An 18,476-nucleotide genomic window follows, 5' to 3' on the forward strand; every position below is an offset into this window, starting at 1 on the left:
AGAGACCCCTTAGAGACCTTCAGTCGAGCCGTGATTGGACGCCGAGGAGGACGCTAAGAATACCAGGCTGAATTCTGACACTTTCATTTAGTTCTGCTGCCATGTGTTCCACCATCATATTGCTACTTATTAAGCAATGATCTGCTGAAAACATGGGGCACAGCCATATTTATAACAGGTGAGCAACGGCTGCAAGTTGACTCACTTGAAGACGCTTCTGATGAGAGGATCAAGTCTACCTGAATGTCATCTCAATGCTGCTGCAACTCAAGGAAATACGACCTTTTGCACGAAGCAATTTAGATAAGCAATGCTACACATTTGCTGACTTACACATAGTGCAGGATCCTCAAAACTTTTTAATTATTTCTAAGTTTAAATGAAAACATTACAGTTTTTCAAAGCGGTCTCAGACTTTTACACCTTACTGTATGCACTAACTACGTTGAGGATTAAGTAAGTTTGAGTTGCCTACCATGTTGTCCAAGTCCAGTGTTGCCTGCTTTAGCTGCTTCTGAGATGCTCTGATCATGAGCAGAGTTTCTGTGAAGGTTTGACACACACCCCTGCTCCTTTCATCCTTCCTCCTCTCCTTCCCCTCTTCCTCTGTCATGCTGATGCTGCAGTTCAAAGTAGATGTAATGCCATGCAGCTGGGCTAAAAGTGTGCCTGTAGAAGCTTCCAGCAAGGAAAATTGTTTTATGAAAGTCTCCCGTGCCTCTGAAAGAACAAAGCAAATAAAAGCACATTAACTCTTTCACGGATTATTTCACTAAGAATATTATTCTTTGTGGCTTACTAAGCTGTGTTTTGACACGTCTCTCGTTTCCACCTCTCTCATTTGCTGCGGTAATTCATGTGAGGATCTGTACTCAGGAGAAAAAAACACTCAACCATATGGATTTCTGTCCAGATGCTAACACCTTTTGTCGGTCTCACTTTGTATTCTGTGCTGTCTCTAATCTAACCAGTCTGGAGCTGAGTGCAGTTCGTACAATATGTCTGGTTTGCTGCTTCGTTTTGCGACATACTTTGCTTGTCTCTTTGGCTTCATGTCATAAAAATGAGAGATAATAAGTCTGTGTGTGTGCGCGTGCCCCAGTGTGAGCTGTGCTGCCTCTGTTCTGCCCACACAGTGAGCCCGTCACTCCCACATACTCATTAAATCATTACTGGGCCACCCAGTGTCTTAAAGAGCACGGCTGGTGACTGTGTGTGTACGTAGTGTGGGTGTTGGGAGGGGGATTGTTAGACAACTGTTATCATGATTGCAACTATAATCATAATAAACCAGGGATTAGAGATGCACCGCCTGTCATATAAATAGGGATTAAGTTGGTCACACGCCGCCTTGTTCTATATTGTTATGATTTGTCTCCATTTGGCCTGTGCAGCTGAGCCTATAAGCCTTTTCCCCTCCAAAGATAATGAGGATATATCAGCATTGTGTTAAAGTAATTGGGAGAGGTTTGTATTGTTGCCTGCTTCCTGATTTAATCGCTTTGTTGCGTTGCATCTGTAACGGCGTCACACTGAGGCGACGCAGACAGAGCAGCAGCACCAGAATGCCGGGGGTGGCTACATGTCAAATTTCTTAGCCATGCTCGCTGGTCTTGCATGTACTGATACGGCATGTTATCGTCTCACAGCCAAAATGTGACACAATATTTACAATGGCACATGAGCGGGCTTTTCGTGTTCCAAAGGCAAGCCAAGGCCGCCAAGTGTCCCTGGAGATGCCGCGAACCACATGGGGGAGATTAAAAGGAGCGACGGACCGAGTGGAATTATCTCGACTTTTGTCTGCCGTTACCTTGGAAGGCCAGGAAATCCTCCAGAGCATTGGGTAGAGTATCCTCCCTCTGGTGCTCATGCTCATAAAGCCGGGCCATGTGATACTTCAGCAGGTGGTGCTGCTTCCCAAATCTACCCCGGCAATCAAAGTGAGCCAGGAGCTTCTCCAAATCCTGCAGCCGAGTCCGGAGCTTTTCCGCCTGTAATGGCATCGTAATTTATCACTGAAGGTGTCAAGGTAAATTTAAGAAAGAGAAAAAAAAAAAGAGAAAAGATTCTGGATGACCAAAAAGACAGGGCGACATCCATAAAACACCACAAAGAAATATCAATCTATTCAAATCTGTATTTATTTATTCCGATGCAGGCGTTGAGGTAGAACTCTGATTCTTGGTACACCAAAACATCAAAATGTAGTATTTCAACAAAAGCAATGAATAAATGAATATCAACAACCAGATAAGGGGAGAATACGGTTTTCATATCGCTCGCTATTCTCTGCATAGCATGCGGCAGAGGAAAGCGCTTTAAGGAGATAACTAGATTAGACTTCTTGGAGAATGGAAGTGCGGGTCTGCAGATGGAATGAAAGTGCAGTGATTGGCACCAATTTGTCGACCCCGGCAGGTAAATGGAGCGGACCTTTAAAAAGAGCCTGTAATCTGGATGTGATCAGGTCTCCTTTCAAACCGGGTTGCATATGTTGAACATGTATTTGATTATCAGGTGTGTGTTAGCTGGAATACACACAGATATCAGGAAAGCGGCGGAACTGTAATGCTATATAATCTGACCCCCAACACGATCAATTAGAAACGAAGCAATCAGGATGTGATTAGAGGACAATCAGATTCAGTTACAGGGGATTAAAAACACATTGTGTTTACAGATTACAGGCGTCTTATACATAATTCCTCTATTTTTACAATCTCACGACAAACCGCCATAATTCTAAGGATTGTTTTTTAATACCTTGATGCAAATCAGTTGCGTCCTCCCCCCCCGAGGAAGTCCCATATACTTTTAATTATTATTCTATTCTTCTGTTTCCCTCTTTCTTTTTAATATTTCTCTTGATCATTAATCACACATCTTCTTTCTGCTTGTTAGTGTTTTTTCTTCCTCTTCCTGTGCTTAAGCCAGAGTAAAATGTGTGCAGAGAGACAGGGAGAGTGTGAGAAGGCAGGAAGGGAGAGAAAGAAAGAGAGAGCTGGGGGAGACTGAGGACAGTGAGAGTAATTGCAGGTGTTCAGAGCAGACAAGGGTTGGGATGTTCACTGAATTGCTAACACTGGGGAAATCACAGCAGGCATTCACACAGGTACAAGCCGGTCTGGAGAGAACATACAGCCACTTTAGCCGGAACAAGAATATGTACAGAGAGAGGACAGAATGTGTCAGTGGTATTGGATTGGCCTCGGAAGCCAAGATCCAGGGACGCGGCACCTTAGCATGCAGGTTGCAACAAATCTAAAGGGACGGAAAGAAGCGGCACAGGAGATCATTAGGGCAAATGTCTCTTTCTGTTTCACTGCACATCCACTACTTACTGGCAATCTACAAATACAAAAGGGCCATATGGCTGTCACGAGGGTCTACCAAGGCACAATGTACTGGGGGGACTTTGCCATTTCAGGAACAAATTGCACCTCATAACAACAAGAGCGGAGGAACAGTGTGTGAGCGTGCACAAATATTTATATAAATTAGTGCTGCAGGATGTGCACATAATCCTTGTATGTTTGCTGCACACACATCTTTATGTACGAACCTATAAAAGGAACAAAGAGGAACATGGAGAAGGATGATGAGAATAAAGATTCAAAGCAGGGCCAGAAGTACATTTACTCAATTTGCACTACAATGATGAGACACTTAGCTTCAGTAGAGCATTCTGTAACATTCGACAGAGTAAATTACTATACTTTACATTTATTTGAAATTATTTGCGCCTTGCATGTATAACAATTACCTTGGAACTAATTAATCTGTACATTTATTGAACTATTTTTCAAAGTGTACATTGAGCATCTTTTCACCAACTGGTCAGACAACAAGCCATTAGAAGACATCTCTTTTGACAACTGGTAATTAATGTCTTTCACTATTTTATACACTGAGATGATTATTTCTTTAGAATTGACAGGTTAATAGAGGATCTAAAATGACGTAAAGCACCAGAAGAAGTTTAAAACACGACATATTCAGAGCTTCTCTATTGCTGCTCAGTAGTGTGTAAAGCAGGTAGACAGCGAGGGCCACCTATAAAGCATCTACTTAAACAACTTAAAGCAGATTCAGTCTGTATCGCCACATCAATTTATATTATCAAGACAGCATAAATGTTTACAGCTTAACAGTTTTTCTTTTTTTGCAGTTTTCAGCAAAGAATTTCACAGTTGATTAGCAACTACCTCATGAAAACTGCTGATACTACTGCTAAAAAGCAAAAGAGTTATCAAGAGTTAGCAGACACCATAAATAGAGATAAAAGTGGAGTGTACAGAAACATAACTAGAAATTAATATATATGACTAAAGAGGGGAAAACATGACCCAAATCTAACCTTGAAATCATGATACAATTCACCCTAAATGAACCTTTTGAATTAAGATGACCTGTAGAGAAAATAAATGTAGCCAAGTGGAAAACTGACAATTAACAGTTATGCCACAAGAGGGCGCTGTGCCCTGTGCGGGTTGGAAAATCGACAGCAAGAAGTGAGTCATGAAGCAATGCAGGGGAAGAGAAGAGAACGCAGGGTCGTGGGAACCAGTGTGGTGATACTTCGCTGACAGAAACAGTTTACAGGAGAGGAAAACGTTATGTCTTGCCGCGATGTGGGCATGTGAACTAGCTCAGCTACTAGCTAAGTCTAGCTAAGACTACTGGACAACCACTACAGTTGTTTATGAAATGTGATTTACATTGTTTTTGCACCAAGAATCAAATTGTTTTGCACGAAGATGCAAATTATTTTTTTTTACTAAGATTCAAACTGTTATGAGTTATGATTCAAATGCATTCATTATACTAAAAATCGCTCTAAATCTATATTAACACTGCTCCTATTCTTTTGCGTGGTCGAGGAATAAAAGAACCCCAAATTTAGTTTTGTGTCTGATGTTATTTTACTAGGCCACATAAAAAATTAAAAAAATTCTACACCTCCCAGTGCCAACTGTAAAGCCATGAATGGTTCGGCTGTTTCCAACAATCACCTCACAAAAATTCAGGAACCACTTGGTTGAACTGGGCGATCTCTGCAATCTGTGTTTATACAGCGCAGACTGAGAATTATGGAAATATAATAAAAATGTAAGTAGTAAATAAATACACTGTGAAGAGCCATCAGTTTTTCCTCCAGTATTGGCAACACCAGTGGGCATGTGGAAAAATGCTGATGTCGATTTCATTTTTTGAATTTTTTATTTTTTGCAGAATAAATATTTAAAGAAATTCGATTTTTGTTGGTTTTTTATTTTTTATTATTTATGGCATAACTTTTTTGACTGCATAAAGATATTTTTGTATTTTTTCTATTATTATTATTTTTTTTTTTACTTCTAACCCTGCTTGTGCTGTTTCTGTAGAGGTGCATGACTTTATATTGCAGTAAAAATGAGTCAACAATTAGTAAAAATGCAACAAAAAAACCCCCCCAAAACACAACACAGAAACTGCTTGGGGTTTCAAGGGTTGAAGGAAATACTGAGTTAGTAAGTAAACTACTTAATTTGATTTAATTGCTTTTAAGTAATTAGTAAAGTAACATAATTACTGTAATTAATTTTGCTTTGAGCATTACGTTAAGTATGATTGATTGCATTTTTAGAGAACTTACCCAACACGGTCCACATCTGTGACAATTTGTTGCCATTTGATCTTTGAAGGTTGTGTTCGCAGCACGTTTAAAGGACCAGTGTGTCAGATTTAAGGACATCTATTAGCACAAGCAGTCATATGGTATTTATAATTAGGTTTTCACTAGTGTATAATCACCTGTAACTACAAATCGCTGTATTTTCATTAGCTTAAAATGACACATTGACAGAGGAAGTGGATCCTAACACGCTGCACCGCCATGTTTATATAGTAGCTAAGAACAAACATTGACCTTAGAGAGGGCCGTTAGTCTTTTTACGTTGAAGTGGTAGTCGCTGTTGGTTCTCCTACATGCAGTCTGCAACCTCACTGCTAGATGCCACTAAATCAGACACCCTGGTCCTTTAAAACCAACTGGGCAGAATTAGAAACATCCTGACTTTGGTGTCCAGAATATCAACGACCATAAGCTCACCTGTTTCTTCACAAGGCCATAGCAAACTGGACATTCCTCACACTGGTGCGTGGCTCTGTTGTGGAAATAGTTCAGCTCACATTTGTCACATTTGTAACCCACGAAGCCCTGGCGGCAGTGGCAGGTGCCGTTACTGTGACACTGCATGGAAATGGATCCCATTGGATCGCAGTTACAGGCTGGGGACGGGGACACAAGGGGACGGGAGCGCAGCGGAGACAGAAACAGAGATAAACATTTAAAGAGTTAGAAATGCCTCCATGCATTAGAGGATGTATTAGAGGATTAGAGGATGGCACACAGTGCTGTTGTGATGCCTCAAGTAAAGTCCTGTACCTCTGCAACCTCGTGACGAGAATCCAAAGAAGCCCACACGGCAAGAATCACACAGTCTCCCCTCCACTCCTGCACGACACACACACTGCCCTGTGATTGGATGGCAGGCCGATGACGACGAGCCAATTGGATTACATTTGCACCTGAGGAAGGCAGGAAAATAATATCTTAATGAAAGATTCTGCTTCTAAGCTCAGGTGTTATATTTTTCATACAGATCTACTTTGAATTACACTGGGGATCTGTTTACCTTTCACATCCAAAGCCCGGTTGGAGGTTGAAGAAGCCAACTTCACAATAACTGCAGTCCCGTCCGGTCACGTGATTGAGGCAAAGGCAATTTCCTGTCTGAGGGTGGCATTCATTTACATGCCCAGAGGTTCCAGCAGAACTGCAGCTGCAGGCTACAGGAAACAAATAAAGCAATTTATCTGTTAAAATAATGATGTATCCCGTATCATCAGGGACTTTTTTTTTTTTTTTTTTTAATTAATTTCAGCTAATTTGAAAGCTGAAGGCAAAATAAGAGGCAATGCAGACAATAGCAGGGGGACTCATTGATCCCTCTGGGACATTGTTCTGTACAGAAATTCAACCAGGGATTACTGGTAGAGCCCAGGTCTAAGGAAAGGATAAGAGAACCAAAGGATGAACACATCACAGCTATTACACTTTGGGTCTCTGTCTGCCTTTGTAACTTCATTTAAGTTTCATTCACTGAGACCGTTTTTAATTCTCCCAACCCAGTGACTCTCTTCTTATTTTTCTGGGCTATCTTTCTGACCCACAGCCATTTGTTCGCACCACTTTCAGCTTCGCCTTTCACGACTCGAGGGAGCTACACCTGTCGAATGTGAACTCCTGAATGGAAATTGATTTGAATTGACTTTTTCTATGCTCTTTTAAAAGCTCAACCCGTAGTCATAGAATCTTTAATGGAACATGTCCATTACTTTTCTGCTGTAAACAGAGCAGTGTGAATCCTAACAGGAATCCTAACGGCATTTAGAGTCAAAAAAATTCTCAAAGTTCCCCTCCAGGCATGTTGCAATGTAAAAAGCAGTCTGATTTAAATCGTTTTCCCCCACAAAAAAAAGATTTTTAATTAAAAAAAAATCTTCATCTCTTTCATTGCATTATCCAGAATCTATAGGTTTGTGTGTGTGTATATATATATATTTTCCTCCCCAAAAACCTGTATTTGCTGTATACGACACATCTAATGCCTCTAAAGACAAATCACTGGAGTTTCTGAAGCCCTTCCATCCCTGTGTACAGTGACATCCAAATGAACTAACAACTAGCCATTTCTAATTGCAGATTGCACATTTCACATTGTCTAACAGTCTTTTTTTCCCATTTGGCAGTAAGTTCTAAACAGATTTACAAATGAATAAACCAATTATCAGATCACAACTCTTCCTCATTTACTCATGCTTGCACTTCTGGCCAATTGTAAAGAATTTCTTTCCTCTAGTTATGGGGTCACTCTAACTAGTGACTACATCAGGCCGTGTTAACCACAAACCTGTCAGTCGAGGATCGTATGGGACATATAATAACAGCTTCACAGCTAAATTGATCGCGTAACCATTAGAGGGAACAGTTAGTGCCGTTGCCTGATGAAGTGTAGACTCCTGGGTGAAATGATAAGTTCCTCGGTGAAGGGAGGTGAAGAATGCATAACTTTCAAGCATGTAATGTTAGTGATTTAAACAGAGTATTTAGTAATAATGATTGCTCCCAGCACAGGGAAGTGAATCTTTCTCTAATTCCACAATGACACTGATGGTGCACACTGTCCGTCCCCAGTGAGCCTCTTTTGATCCATCTCACAATAAATTAGAAACACAATAAATAATTGATGGACCAATACTCCATCCCAGCCCCTCCTGAGTTACTCACGCTTGCACTTCTGTCCAGCTGTCTGGTTCAGGGCGTTGCCGTAGAAACCACGCCGGCAGCGTTGGCAGCGTTCACCCTCTGTGTGTCCCAGGCACTTCAGACATCGGCCAGTGATGCGGTCACATATACCCACCGCGTTGAAATCCACGTTGCCGTTGCAGTCGCATCTCACACATGGCCGCGCCGGCCCAGACTGTCCCAGGGGGTCACCATAGTAACCATCTTCACACATCTGACAGCGCATCCCTACGCAAGGGGGGAAAGGTGAAAGAGGTGGGCAGGGGTTTGATGAATGACTGAGCTAGAACACTGCTGGAGGTCACCCTCACGCCGCCTCGGAGTCTGTTGTAATTAATTCAAAAAACGGATATCAGATGTGTCTGAATCACAGGTGGCATTGCAGAATGACAGACCAAGCAAATGAGCTGATGTGACGCCACAGTCTTTTCAGCAGCAAGCTGTCTCGTGGAAATGTTCTCATCGCTTTGATGGAAATCTCATTATCTGCTGTGTTTACTGTCCATAAAAAAATATTTTAAATCGTAGGTAGCTGGTGTCACCTGTCTGTCCTGCGGGGCAGTTGGTACAGACCACCTGTCCGCTCTCCGCCATTTGGGCACAGCTGGTCCGGTCTGGGCAAGGGCAAGGCTGACAATCAGCAGGCGTGCCAATCAAAGCGTTACCATAGTAACCATTCAGGCACACCTCGCAGGTCATCCCGGCGGTGAAGTCTGAGCACTCGCACACACCTGAAAGGCAGAGAGAGAGGAGTGGGACAATTACACGCTGATACTGCTCATGTGCACCTGCTTGCACTTGGTTTTCACACAAATAGACCAGAGGAGGTGAGATTATTCCTGGTCGCCAGCAGAGGACGCTGTGTCTCTGACCAAAGCTGCAGCTCCTCCACACAAATACTCCAATCCACAGCCCAATTCTGTGATGAAAAAAAGGAAAAAAAAAACATTCCCCACAGCCCACCGTAGAGAGCAGAAGACAACTAAATTCACCCCGACTATAATTGCTTTGGGAAATGTATGAGCCAAATGCAGTCCGAAAGACCTTCAAGAAGTAAAGCAATTCCCCCACCAAGTGGGAGAGATTACCAATTCTATGATGTCCTAAAAACAAACTGTTGTTTTGGAAGCCTTAGAAAAATAACTTGCAGCTTTAAACCACTTTAAAGGATTTGTTCACGTGCAACATGTGGCGGTGAACACGCGAATACACCAAATCCCTGATGAATTCGGCTCTGTTTACCCAATACGTTCTCAGTCCTCATGCTACATTTCAAATCCATTAAGCTACAGGCAGCGTGGAATGATATGACATGATAATCAGAGAAAATAACCAGCCAAGGAACTAATGCAAGCGTACAGAGTGATAGCAAAGTGGCAAAGCTCTGAGTAAAACAACCCCAGTTCAGTAACCTGCTCCAACGTGGCACACTGAGATGATAGGACTCACACACGCCCTCCAAACCAACTCTGTGCTTGCAGAATTTTCTTTCTTTTTTTTGCAGCAACTTCTGAAGTGAAACAGTGAAGATTTGACATAATATAATGTGGCATTCTAATTTAATCACTGACTGGCTAAAGCTTACAGAGCACCATAAAGTAATAAGTGTTAACATTCTTGGAAAACTACGACAAAAAAAAAATGAAGCTAAGATGCTTACAAAGTCAAATTTATCATTAAATCGCAATGAGCAGACGTTCATTGAATTTTAATGACCGCGTTTGTGCATTTTTCCAGTAAAAAAAATAAAATAATAATAATAATCGCCACATTTGAGTTTCTGTGTGTTTGTGCCAAAATATATTTATTCTGGCTGCATCGCATGATGTTTCTTTCTTTCTTTCTTTCTTTTTGCTTTTAGTATTCACTGGATGTTCGGATATTTCAGAACTTACAATAATGTGAATCTTTATTTTTTTTTAAATTCCAAAGTTTCTCCGATGACTTTGGCGAGGGGGTTGATAACAATAATTGAGCTGATTTTCTAGAGAACACCAATAAGATCTCGATGCATAGTAAATAATCTGCGGGCTTGCGGTTTTACAGAGCACCTCATTAAAATTTCCCATCACTCGCTCATAGCCCACGGTGTGATTCAGCGAGAAGCTCTTTGCTGTGCATTTTGAAATCGGCTCCCACCGCTGAATATCGGAGTAAAGAAATTCTTGCCTCTAGTTATGGGGTCACTGCAACCAGTGTCTCCCTTCACTAAATAAAGCCCCTGTTAACTGCAAAACCTGCAAGCCAAGTATATGAGATAGAATAACGGCCGCGGAGCTAAATTGATCACATAACCATTAGAGGGAACAATTATCCTGTTGCCTGATGAAGTGTAGACTTCTGGGTAAAAATGATTAGTTCTTTGGCGAGGTGAGGTGAATAATACATAACTTTCAAGCATGTAATGCTCGTCATTTAAGCAGACTATTTAGTAATAATGATTGTTCCTAGCATAAAGAAGTGAATCTTTCTTGAATTTCACAAGGCATTACAATGACACTGATGGTGTGCGGTGTCAATCCCCAATGAGCCATAGTAAATTTAATGGCAGCAGAAATGTGCTGACTTTACTGGGTGTGAAGATGACTGAGCGTGATATGAGGCAGTCGAGCCCGCTGAGGGCCTCCTCGACACTATTATCATTCCATCGGCTCCTCGGAAAAGCTAACGGCATGCATCACAAAATGTCGCTGAACGGCGGGAAACGCTCCTCACGTGATCCGCTCCCCCAACCCTCGTTGTCATGCTAATCGCTATTACTTCATAGCATCCCCGAAGAACAATTTTTATCAATGAATCAATGACCGTTCATTCATCCTTAATGAATTGGGATTTCTGTGAAGCTCCCCTCGGAGCTGCACACTTTGAATCCCTTTGACAAATCCACACAATCCGGCTATTCTGCTCTCACCCTCTCCTACTCCTCCCCCTTTTCAGCTATGGAGCACGGCACTCCAGCGCTCCGCTCGCTGCCTGAACTCTGCTTGTCTGTTCGGTGATGGCAAAGCAATATTTCTGTATGGGAAACAAGCAGTCTGATGTGTTTTTTTTTTTGAAGAGGAGCCCTCCATCATAGACACATCACACTCCAAAGAGCTTCTTTCTGCCAGAGCTTATTCTACTTGCACCCCATCCCTCCACTGTGCTCCTCATTGTATTCTCTCCACAGGAATACATACACACCCTGGACTAATGCACTTCATTAATGTAGCCACTTGTGGAGGATGAGAATACATTGGAATACATCAGTGGGTGGGAGCTGTAGGGACACAGACCGGCACTGTTGAAAGAAATGGAAGACAGGCGGGTTTTGCCGACGAGTTTCTTTCCCCCCACATTTCTCTCATGCACCGTGTTTATCCTCGAGCATCATTCAGTGTTCCTCTCAAACAAAGTGCGATGAGTAGCTCCTCCAAAGACGGTGGTTATCACTGTTTGCGGTGGCTCGTAATAGCTTTAACGCCAGATGGAGACGGAAAAGTGAGCAGGAAAAATCCGAGGAGAGATGGATTTTTAAATATGTTTTTGTTTAGGAGAAGATCAAGCGCTCGCCTCGCTTCTGTTATTACATTCTTACCTCAAAAGGCTCCGGGTTTATTTTCTGACCAAATTGAGTTTCTAAAGATCAACGCGTGTCATACTGCAACCATCTTGGGAGGTCTTTGTGAGAAATGAGGGGCAACATGTGGGGCCTTTTAAAGATGAGTGAGGCCAGATACACAAATAAAACATGGGTTCTGGGCTCGAAGCAACATGTGGCGCTGTGAATTATGTGTTTAGGCTACTTTCTCCTCGCACAGCACCAAAATAATTCTAGGCACCAAAAAAACATGTGGTTGCTCTTTTTCTGTTTCTTTTTCGTATAATATAAGCAAAAATAACAGCACGGATGAGCTTTTCAAGACCTCTATATTTTCCGGGAGGCTTGTCTCCTTAGCCCACTGGAACATTAAAAAGCTTTGGGCGAAAGAAATCTATTTACTAATGCATGTGAACACCCCGTTTTAATGAAGGAGAGAGGGGGAAATAAAACAGAAAGGGAGCGACGGTGAAAGAAAATTTCGTCTGCAGCTCCGAGGCCTCAAGGGTAGAAGCTGGGCTAAATCTGCTGTGGGACTGTTTGATGGCCATGTTGTTCTCTAATTTAACACAGATACGCTGCTTGGGCCTGCTGCTGCAGATGTGGCTTGTCAGTGGGGTCTGAATGAGTGGACTTGCTGCAGAGGAGAGGGAGGGAGGTGAAACTGAAGGAAAGAAAAAAAAGGAGGGGCAGTATATTCAGTCCAACCCCCATACATAATGTGCCCAATACGGATGACTGAGGAAATATGTTTTGTCATGCTGTGACTGTGGAAAATAAATGCATCAGTTCCTGTTTTGTGTACGGAGGCCGTCAGCCAAATTGTTACGGCCGTGGCCCCCGGGCATCAGGGACGGGTAACAAGAGTAGCTCTTGTTGTCTCACTGAAGCCCCGGGTCACCTACAGAGGAGCTAAAACACAAAGTAAATAATTAGACTAGATTGACTGGGTTTGAATATTTTGCTCCGTTTCGCAACTCATTCACAAGAAGAGAAGGAATTTTATCTGAGACACTGTGACGTGGCATTAGGTTGAGATAAAGGGCTGTTGGTCCACCTGTTTTGGTTCAGACAGAAATATCTCAACAAATAGTGGATGGATTTTAAAGACAGTCAAGGTTTTCCTTTAGTGCTACTGCTATTTTTTGGTGAATTTTCTCAACAACTCTTGGACGGATAGCGATGAAATTTAAAGCTTTGCAGAGGATGAAGTCAGCTCATCAGGTTAAATCTGTTTGGTTTGTGGACAAGCTAAAGTACAACGTTACACCTGATAAAGCTAGAATTTGGCTCAAAGTGCTATTGTGCCTGGGCGCCGCTATACCTCACCTGGTTGAGCTGGCGTCCCATGTACAGGGCTACAGTCCCAATGTGGAGGTCATGGGTTCGAATCCCGCTCATGACCCTTTCCCACACGTCCTCCCCCTACTCTTCTCCCCCACTTTCCTGTCTCTCTCTCTCACTGATCTATCAGGTAGGGGCACAAAGGCCAAAAAAATAACTTAAAAAAAAAAGTACTATTGTGCCTGACAGAGCTGCTAACTTGGCTGTAGACTCATACGTTTAGTTGCTCGACCAAAGATGAATTTATTATAAAATCAGTTTTAATCATATTTTCACAGAACTAGTTTTAAAATGAACGAATCAAGAATCTAAATTAAACGGAGTTCTCTTGCACTATTAAAAACTAATTTCTGCTTCGTCAGTCCTATTGTCTTATTGATGTAACCGACAATTACATTATTTAATTTGGCAATGCGATTCTACATTTGCTGCTGCCTGGACCTTGTAAAAGAAGACTGCTAACTTACAATCCTCATTGGAGAGAGTCGGATGTGTTGGTTTCTCAGACTTGCTGTTGCCCTAAACACTGACGGTTTGGCAGACGGTACATGTGTGTAGACCAGCTCTTCTTCCTCCTCTGAAAACATTCAGTGGCATAAAACTCTCCTGGCCACCAGGAGTTGGAGCATCGGTGGTGTAGCTGCACTGACATGTTTGACAGCTGGTCCAGTCTTTCTGTTCAGCTTTTCAGTTTTCATGCTGAATCGGCAACTTTAGAGGAATTCAGCATCATCATCAAACTTGATTATTTTGCTCAATCCATGTCAAAAGGCGGCCATTTTTTAAAGTCAAATCAATGTTGGTGCAACAAAAATGTACTTATTCTCGGTTTACAGTAAAAACTAAACTACGGTGTAAATCTTTCTTAATTTGACGCTAGTTTCAAATCTTGGAGTAACACATTTTTAAAGTTATACAATGATTTAATTGGGTTTAAAATTGTTCTTGTTTGATACAACCCAGCATTAGTCTTATTTCTAGGTTTTAAATCAGTCGCAAACAGAATTTTTAGCTACATAATAAAATGAGTCTGTTTCAAACCAAACAGTTATTTGATTATTTCCTCCTCTGCTTGTCAATGACATGTTATTAATGGAAAATCACACATGAAGTAGATTAAAAGCACATTTGCTGCTTAACCCTGTTGTCCCATCTCCCGCACAAAAAGGTTTCTGTGCATTTTTATTATGCACTGCACTTAAGTACTTATATGGATCTAAAGAAGGCAGATTGATTAAATCTAAGGTCACAATGACACATGCTCGATTACGATTTATGATTTGAATCAGTGTTTTTGTTTGTTTGTTTGTTTGGCTGTTGACATTGTGTTTCGAATGTGGCCTGTATTAGATTTTATTGTGAATTGTGAGCTCAAAATAGAGCAACAACAGACGTCACATGCAGCGCGCTGTGGACGTAACCATGGAGTCCACTGAGGTCAGTGTTTAGGGTTTGGTGTGACTACATACGTCTGTGACTCCCCATCAGCCAACTGACGAAACCTCCTGAATAACAGGTAAAACATCTTCAAAAAGACAAGTCTAGTTACCTTCTACTGAAGCACCTACGGCTACGACACGACCCCTCAAGTCCTGCAGGCACAGAAATGTTACTCCACATACATATGGCTCTAGCACCTCACTGACCACCTCCATCACAGCTGGCTTCTATGGTTGTGTTCGCTGTGGGACTCCCACCGGTGCAGCATTGTGACAAAAGTCTATCTAAAGGTCACAGGGATTCTGATAAGTCTGCAAAGAAATGAAATAAGGCCACTATTTAGACATGGTCAGCTTGTCTTTGGTGGGTTTGTTTCTTTTGGTTTATGGCTTACAGATTATGCACGGGTCTTCTTGATGTCCGTTACATCAAAGATACAATTTGCACACTTGTAAAAATACACCATGCCATATAATCATGTAAATACCATAGTTTATATACAGTATATGTACATGGTAAATGGACTGCACTTATAAACCGCTTTTCTACCTTAGCGGCACCCAAAGCACTTTTCTCATTCACCCATTCACACACCAATGGCGACAGAGCTGCCATGCAAGGTGCTGCCTGCCATTGGGAGCAACTTCGGGTTCAGTGTCTTGCCCAAGGACACTTCGACTGTGGAGGGGGCGTTGATCGAACCACCAACTTTACGATCAGAGGACAACCGCTCTACCACCTGAGCCACAGCCGACATATAGATATTTTTAACAATATATCTGCACTATTGCACTTCTGGTTAGATGTTAACTGCAGTGCGTTGCTTTGTTTTTGTACATGTGTAACAACAATAAAATTGATTGTAATCTAATCTAATCTGATTTTGAAGTACATATGGAAGTTACCCAAATCAGAATTAAAAAGATAAGATTCCATTTGATTTGTGCTGTTATGAAAATAATACATCTGAGTCACATATGAGCCAAAAAAATAGAATTCGGGACGCTTCAGTGATCTACGCTGTGCATCAACAATCTGACTGCAGCAGGATCATTTGCCGAAATTATTCATTTTAAGTTAAACCACGGGAGCTTATTTTAGATTTTGCTCTTCTCTTCGGGCTACGTTTAACCCAGCTGCAGTTAGCTGTTTACTGCTGACCACCAGTACCTGGTTGCAGCGTGTGCATCTGCTCTCAGAATAAAAAAAAAAAGGTCTTTCTGTTCTTTGTTATGTTTCATAACAGCATATGCTTGCTTCTCGCGCTGACATTTGTGCTGGGCCAAATTTCTGAATAATGCACAGCGGTTTTGCATAGCTAAATGTCACGCCCACTGCAGTCTGGTGGAGGAGGTCGGGAAACGGACGCTTTTTATTTTTGTCGTGGTCTGCGGAAGGGAAGGAACCACCAGGGAGCTCCTGCAGCGAAATGCATTGAAGTCGGGCTAATAAAGGCCATCGCGCAGAGTACCTGTCTCATTGCATCAATTAGGGTACAGATGAAGGAATGACCAAACATGCTGCTCATTGTAATACTCATTAGAATGCAAAGTTAAAATGGAAGAGTCAGTGTTTACAGACAAAGAGGCCACTTTGGAATGAGACAGAGGAAGCCCGGGCATGCATTTCCCAAATGCCTGCTTAAATGCCATCTTCAGCTCTCTAAGGTCATTAGTTAGAAAAATCTTTGGGAGAAAAGTTGAGGCAGAAGAACTGATATAGAGTGAAGCTGGCTCGAGCACTGGTTTATTCAGCCCCCTAATCTCTCTGGTGGGTTGTATTTGTTGCAGACTAAGCCCTAAGATGCCGGGCCTGTATCAGCGTGATGGGATAAGAGGAGCGACAGTGAGGGGAAGAGGAAGTGAGGAAAAAAAAAAAAAGAAAAAAGACAGACATAGTCAGTTACAATGAATCTTCCCATGTAATTTCTCCTGCTGATCCCATTCGGCACGCTTTTTTTTTTTTTTATCGGGTCAGGAGCGGCGCATTTATTTTACACAAAAATAAACAGAAAGATAAACAACGTGCACACTCTGTCTGCCTGTCTTGTTTTCCAGTCACACTGTCGGAGATCGCCTGATTTGAAAAGGTTTCGACCTTTGCCTCGATGGAACTAGTTTAGACAGCAAAAAAAAAACTTTGCAAAATAAATGAAAAATGAGGAAGTTTTCCAAACAGCTATTCCACACATTGCATTTCAGATTTTCACCAGTGAAGCTGTCGTCCTGTTTGACTTTGAGGAGTGCCCCCCCCTTTAAAGCATTTCTGAATTCACGTCAGGCGGATGTGGCTGCTTCTATATTCAGACACAGACAACCTCCCTCAGTTGGAATTGTTCTCTGAAGATGTTAAGTCTAAGTGTGGCGCACCATGGAAGTCTAGCACAGGTCTATTAGTAAGTGGCGCCAACAGAGGAGCTCTAATGCAACACCCTAACGCTCAGCATCCAGCAGAGTGTCGAGAGCATCATCTGTTTCATTTGTTTAGGTGATTAATGAGCACTCCCCACCGGTATGGGCTGCAGAGAAAATTGAGTGTCTCCATTTTATCTATACATTACAATCATCGCCCTCCCTCTGCCACGTCTCCCCCTTGAGCTTATAAATTATGGCCTCCGCCCAATGTAATGGATGGTCCATATGCAATTATCAGAGTGTGCATACTGTATAGAAACATGTCCGGTCCAGAGGTGCTGAAAGCGTGTGGAGAGCTGCGGAAACACTCGCAGGTTTTTTCCTCTTCTGTCTGAAGGGCGTTGTGTTTGACTTCATCAGCCCTGCGGCACGAGAGCTCGGCAGAGATCGCAATTTGCTTGTTCCACCACAAATATTAACATTTCCAATCTGTTGTGTTGCGCTACAGCAAATAGAAGCGACACGACCCAGAGAGTGTTAATAAATCATGATTATGAAGCACCATTGGCTCCGGCTTCCCTCGGCAGCCCGTGAATAAACTCCATCCCAGTTTTGTCTGTGGGCACACCCTGCGTGATGATACAAGTCGTTAGGTAATTATACAGCAATTAGGATTCTGATAGAAGAAACAGCAGGTTGGTCCGCCCTCCTGGTGACAAATGATGAACAGGGTGCCTCTAATCAACTTACTTTAATAGTTCCCCTTGACCTGAACTTATAGATTCATGGAGAGTTTCTGACGTGCACTCGCCCTCCTCCCCCATTTTTTTTCCTCTTTTTTTTTTTTTTTTTCCAGCCAGCAGGCCTTCAGAACATGACATGCCATCATCATCCATATGAAAAGAAAGGATAATTTTAACTGGCTTCCTTTTCTGATAGTCAGCTAAAGCTGTTCAGCACAAGAGCGTCAGTCCAAAGGGCACAACACACATGGCACTTTTGATCCATGACTCAGAGGACACGTTGTGTTCCATATTTAACACTCATTTATCATTTTCACGGAGCTTGTGCCATGTAAATATTTTTAAAACATTCTGAAAAGCGTGTGTGTGTGTGTGTGTATGTGTGTGTACTGGAAAAAAAAAATGTTCACATCACATCGGGGGATGTCAGTGGAGACTTATTAAAAGGCTATTAAAATGCTGCAGAGCGCTACCTGCTGAGTGTAAACCAAACCCACTTTGATGCTAAATGGTTAAACAGGTTGTCTAACCCTCTGAACCCTAAGCGGTGTCGGGGCATGTTTATTTTTGCTCCCATCACGTTTTCACTCACTGTCAGCTCATTTTTCACTGCGATACAAAGTCCTGCACCTCAGTGAGTTGTGTTTTTTTACACTTTTGGC

At 42.2% G+C, this 18,476-nt stretch overlaps 1 protein-coding gene across 1 annotated transcript in view; it reads right to left on the reverse strand.

Moving 5' to 3' along the window:
• lamc3 (laminin, gamma 3) overlaps nucleotides 1-18,476 on the reverse strand; it is a 149,180-nt gene that overhangs the window by 15,892 nt on the left and 114,812 nt on the right. Inside the window, exons 13-19 of the mRNA XM_008292737.1 lie at nucleotides 8,896-9,084; nucleotides 8,336-8,581; nucleotides 6,681-6,834; nucleotides 6,431-6,573; nucleotides 6,095-6,273; nucleotides 1,814-1,994; nucleotides 476-720 (exon numbers count right to left, since the gene is read on the reverse strand). Coding sequence (XP_008290959.1) covers nucleotides 476-720; nucleotides 1,814-1,994; nucleotides 6,095-6,273; nucleotides 6,431-6,573; nucleotides 6,681-6,834; nucleotides 8,336-8,581; nucleotides 8,896-9,084 — 1,337 coding nt within the window. The remainder of the gene's footprint in view (nucleotides 1-475; nucleotides 721-1,813; nucleotides 1,995-6,094; nucleotides 6,274-6,430; nucleotides 6,574-6,680; nucleotides 6,835-8,335; nucleotides 8,582-8,895; nucleotides 9,085-18,476) is intronic.

Source organism: Stegastes partitus, unplaced genomic scaffold (assembly GCF_000690725.1).
Source record: "Stegastes partitus isolate 25-593 unplaced genomic scaffold, Stegastes_partitus-1.0.2 Scaffold827, whole genome shotgun sequence".
Classification (NCBI taxonomy): domain Eukaryota; kingdom Metazoa; phylum Chordata; class Actinopteri; family Pomacentridae; genus Stegastes; species Stegastes partitus.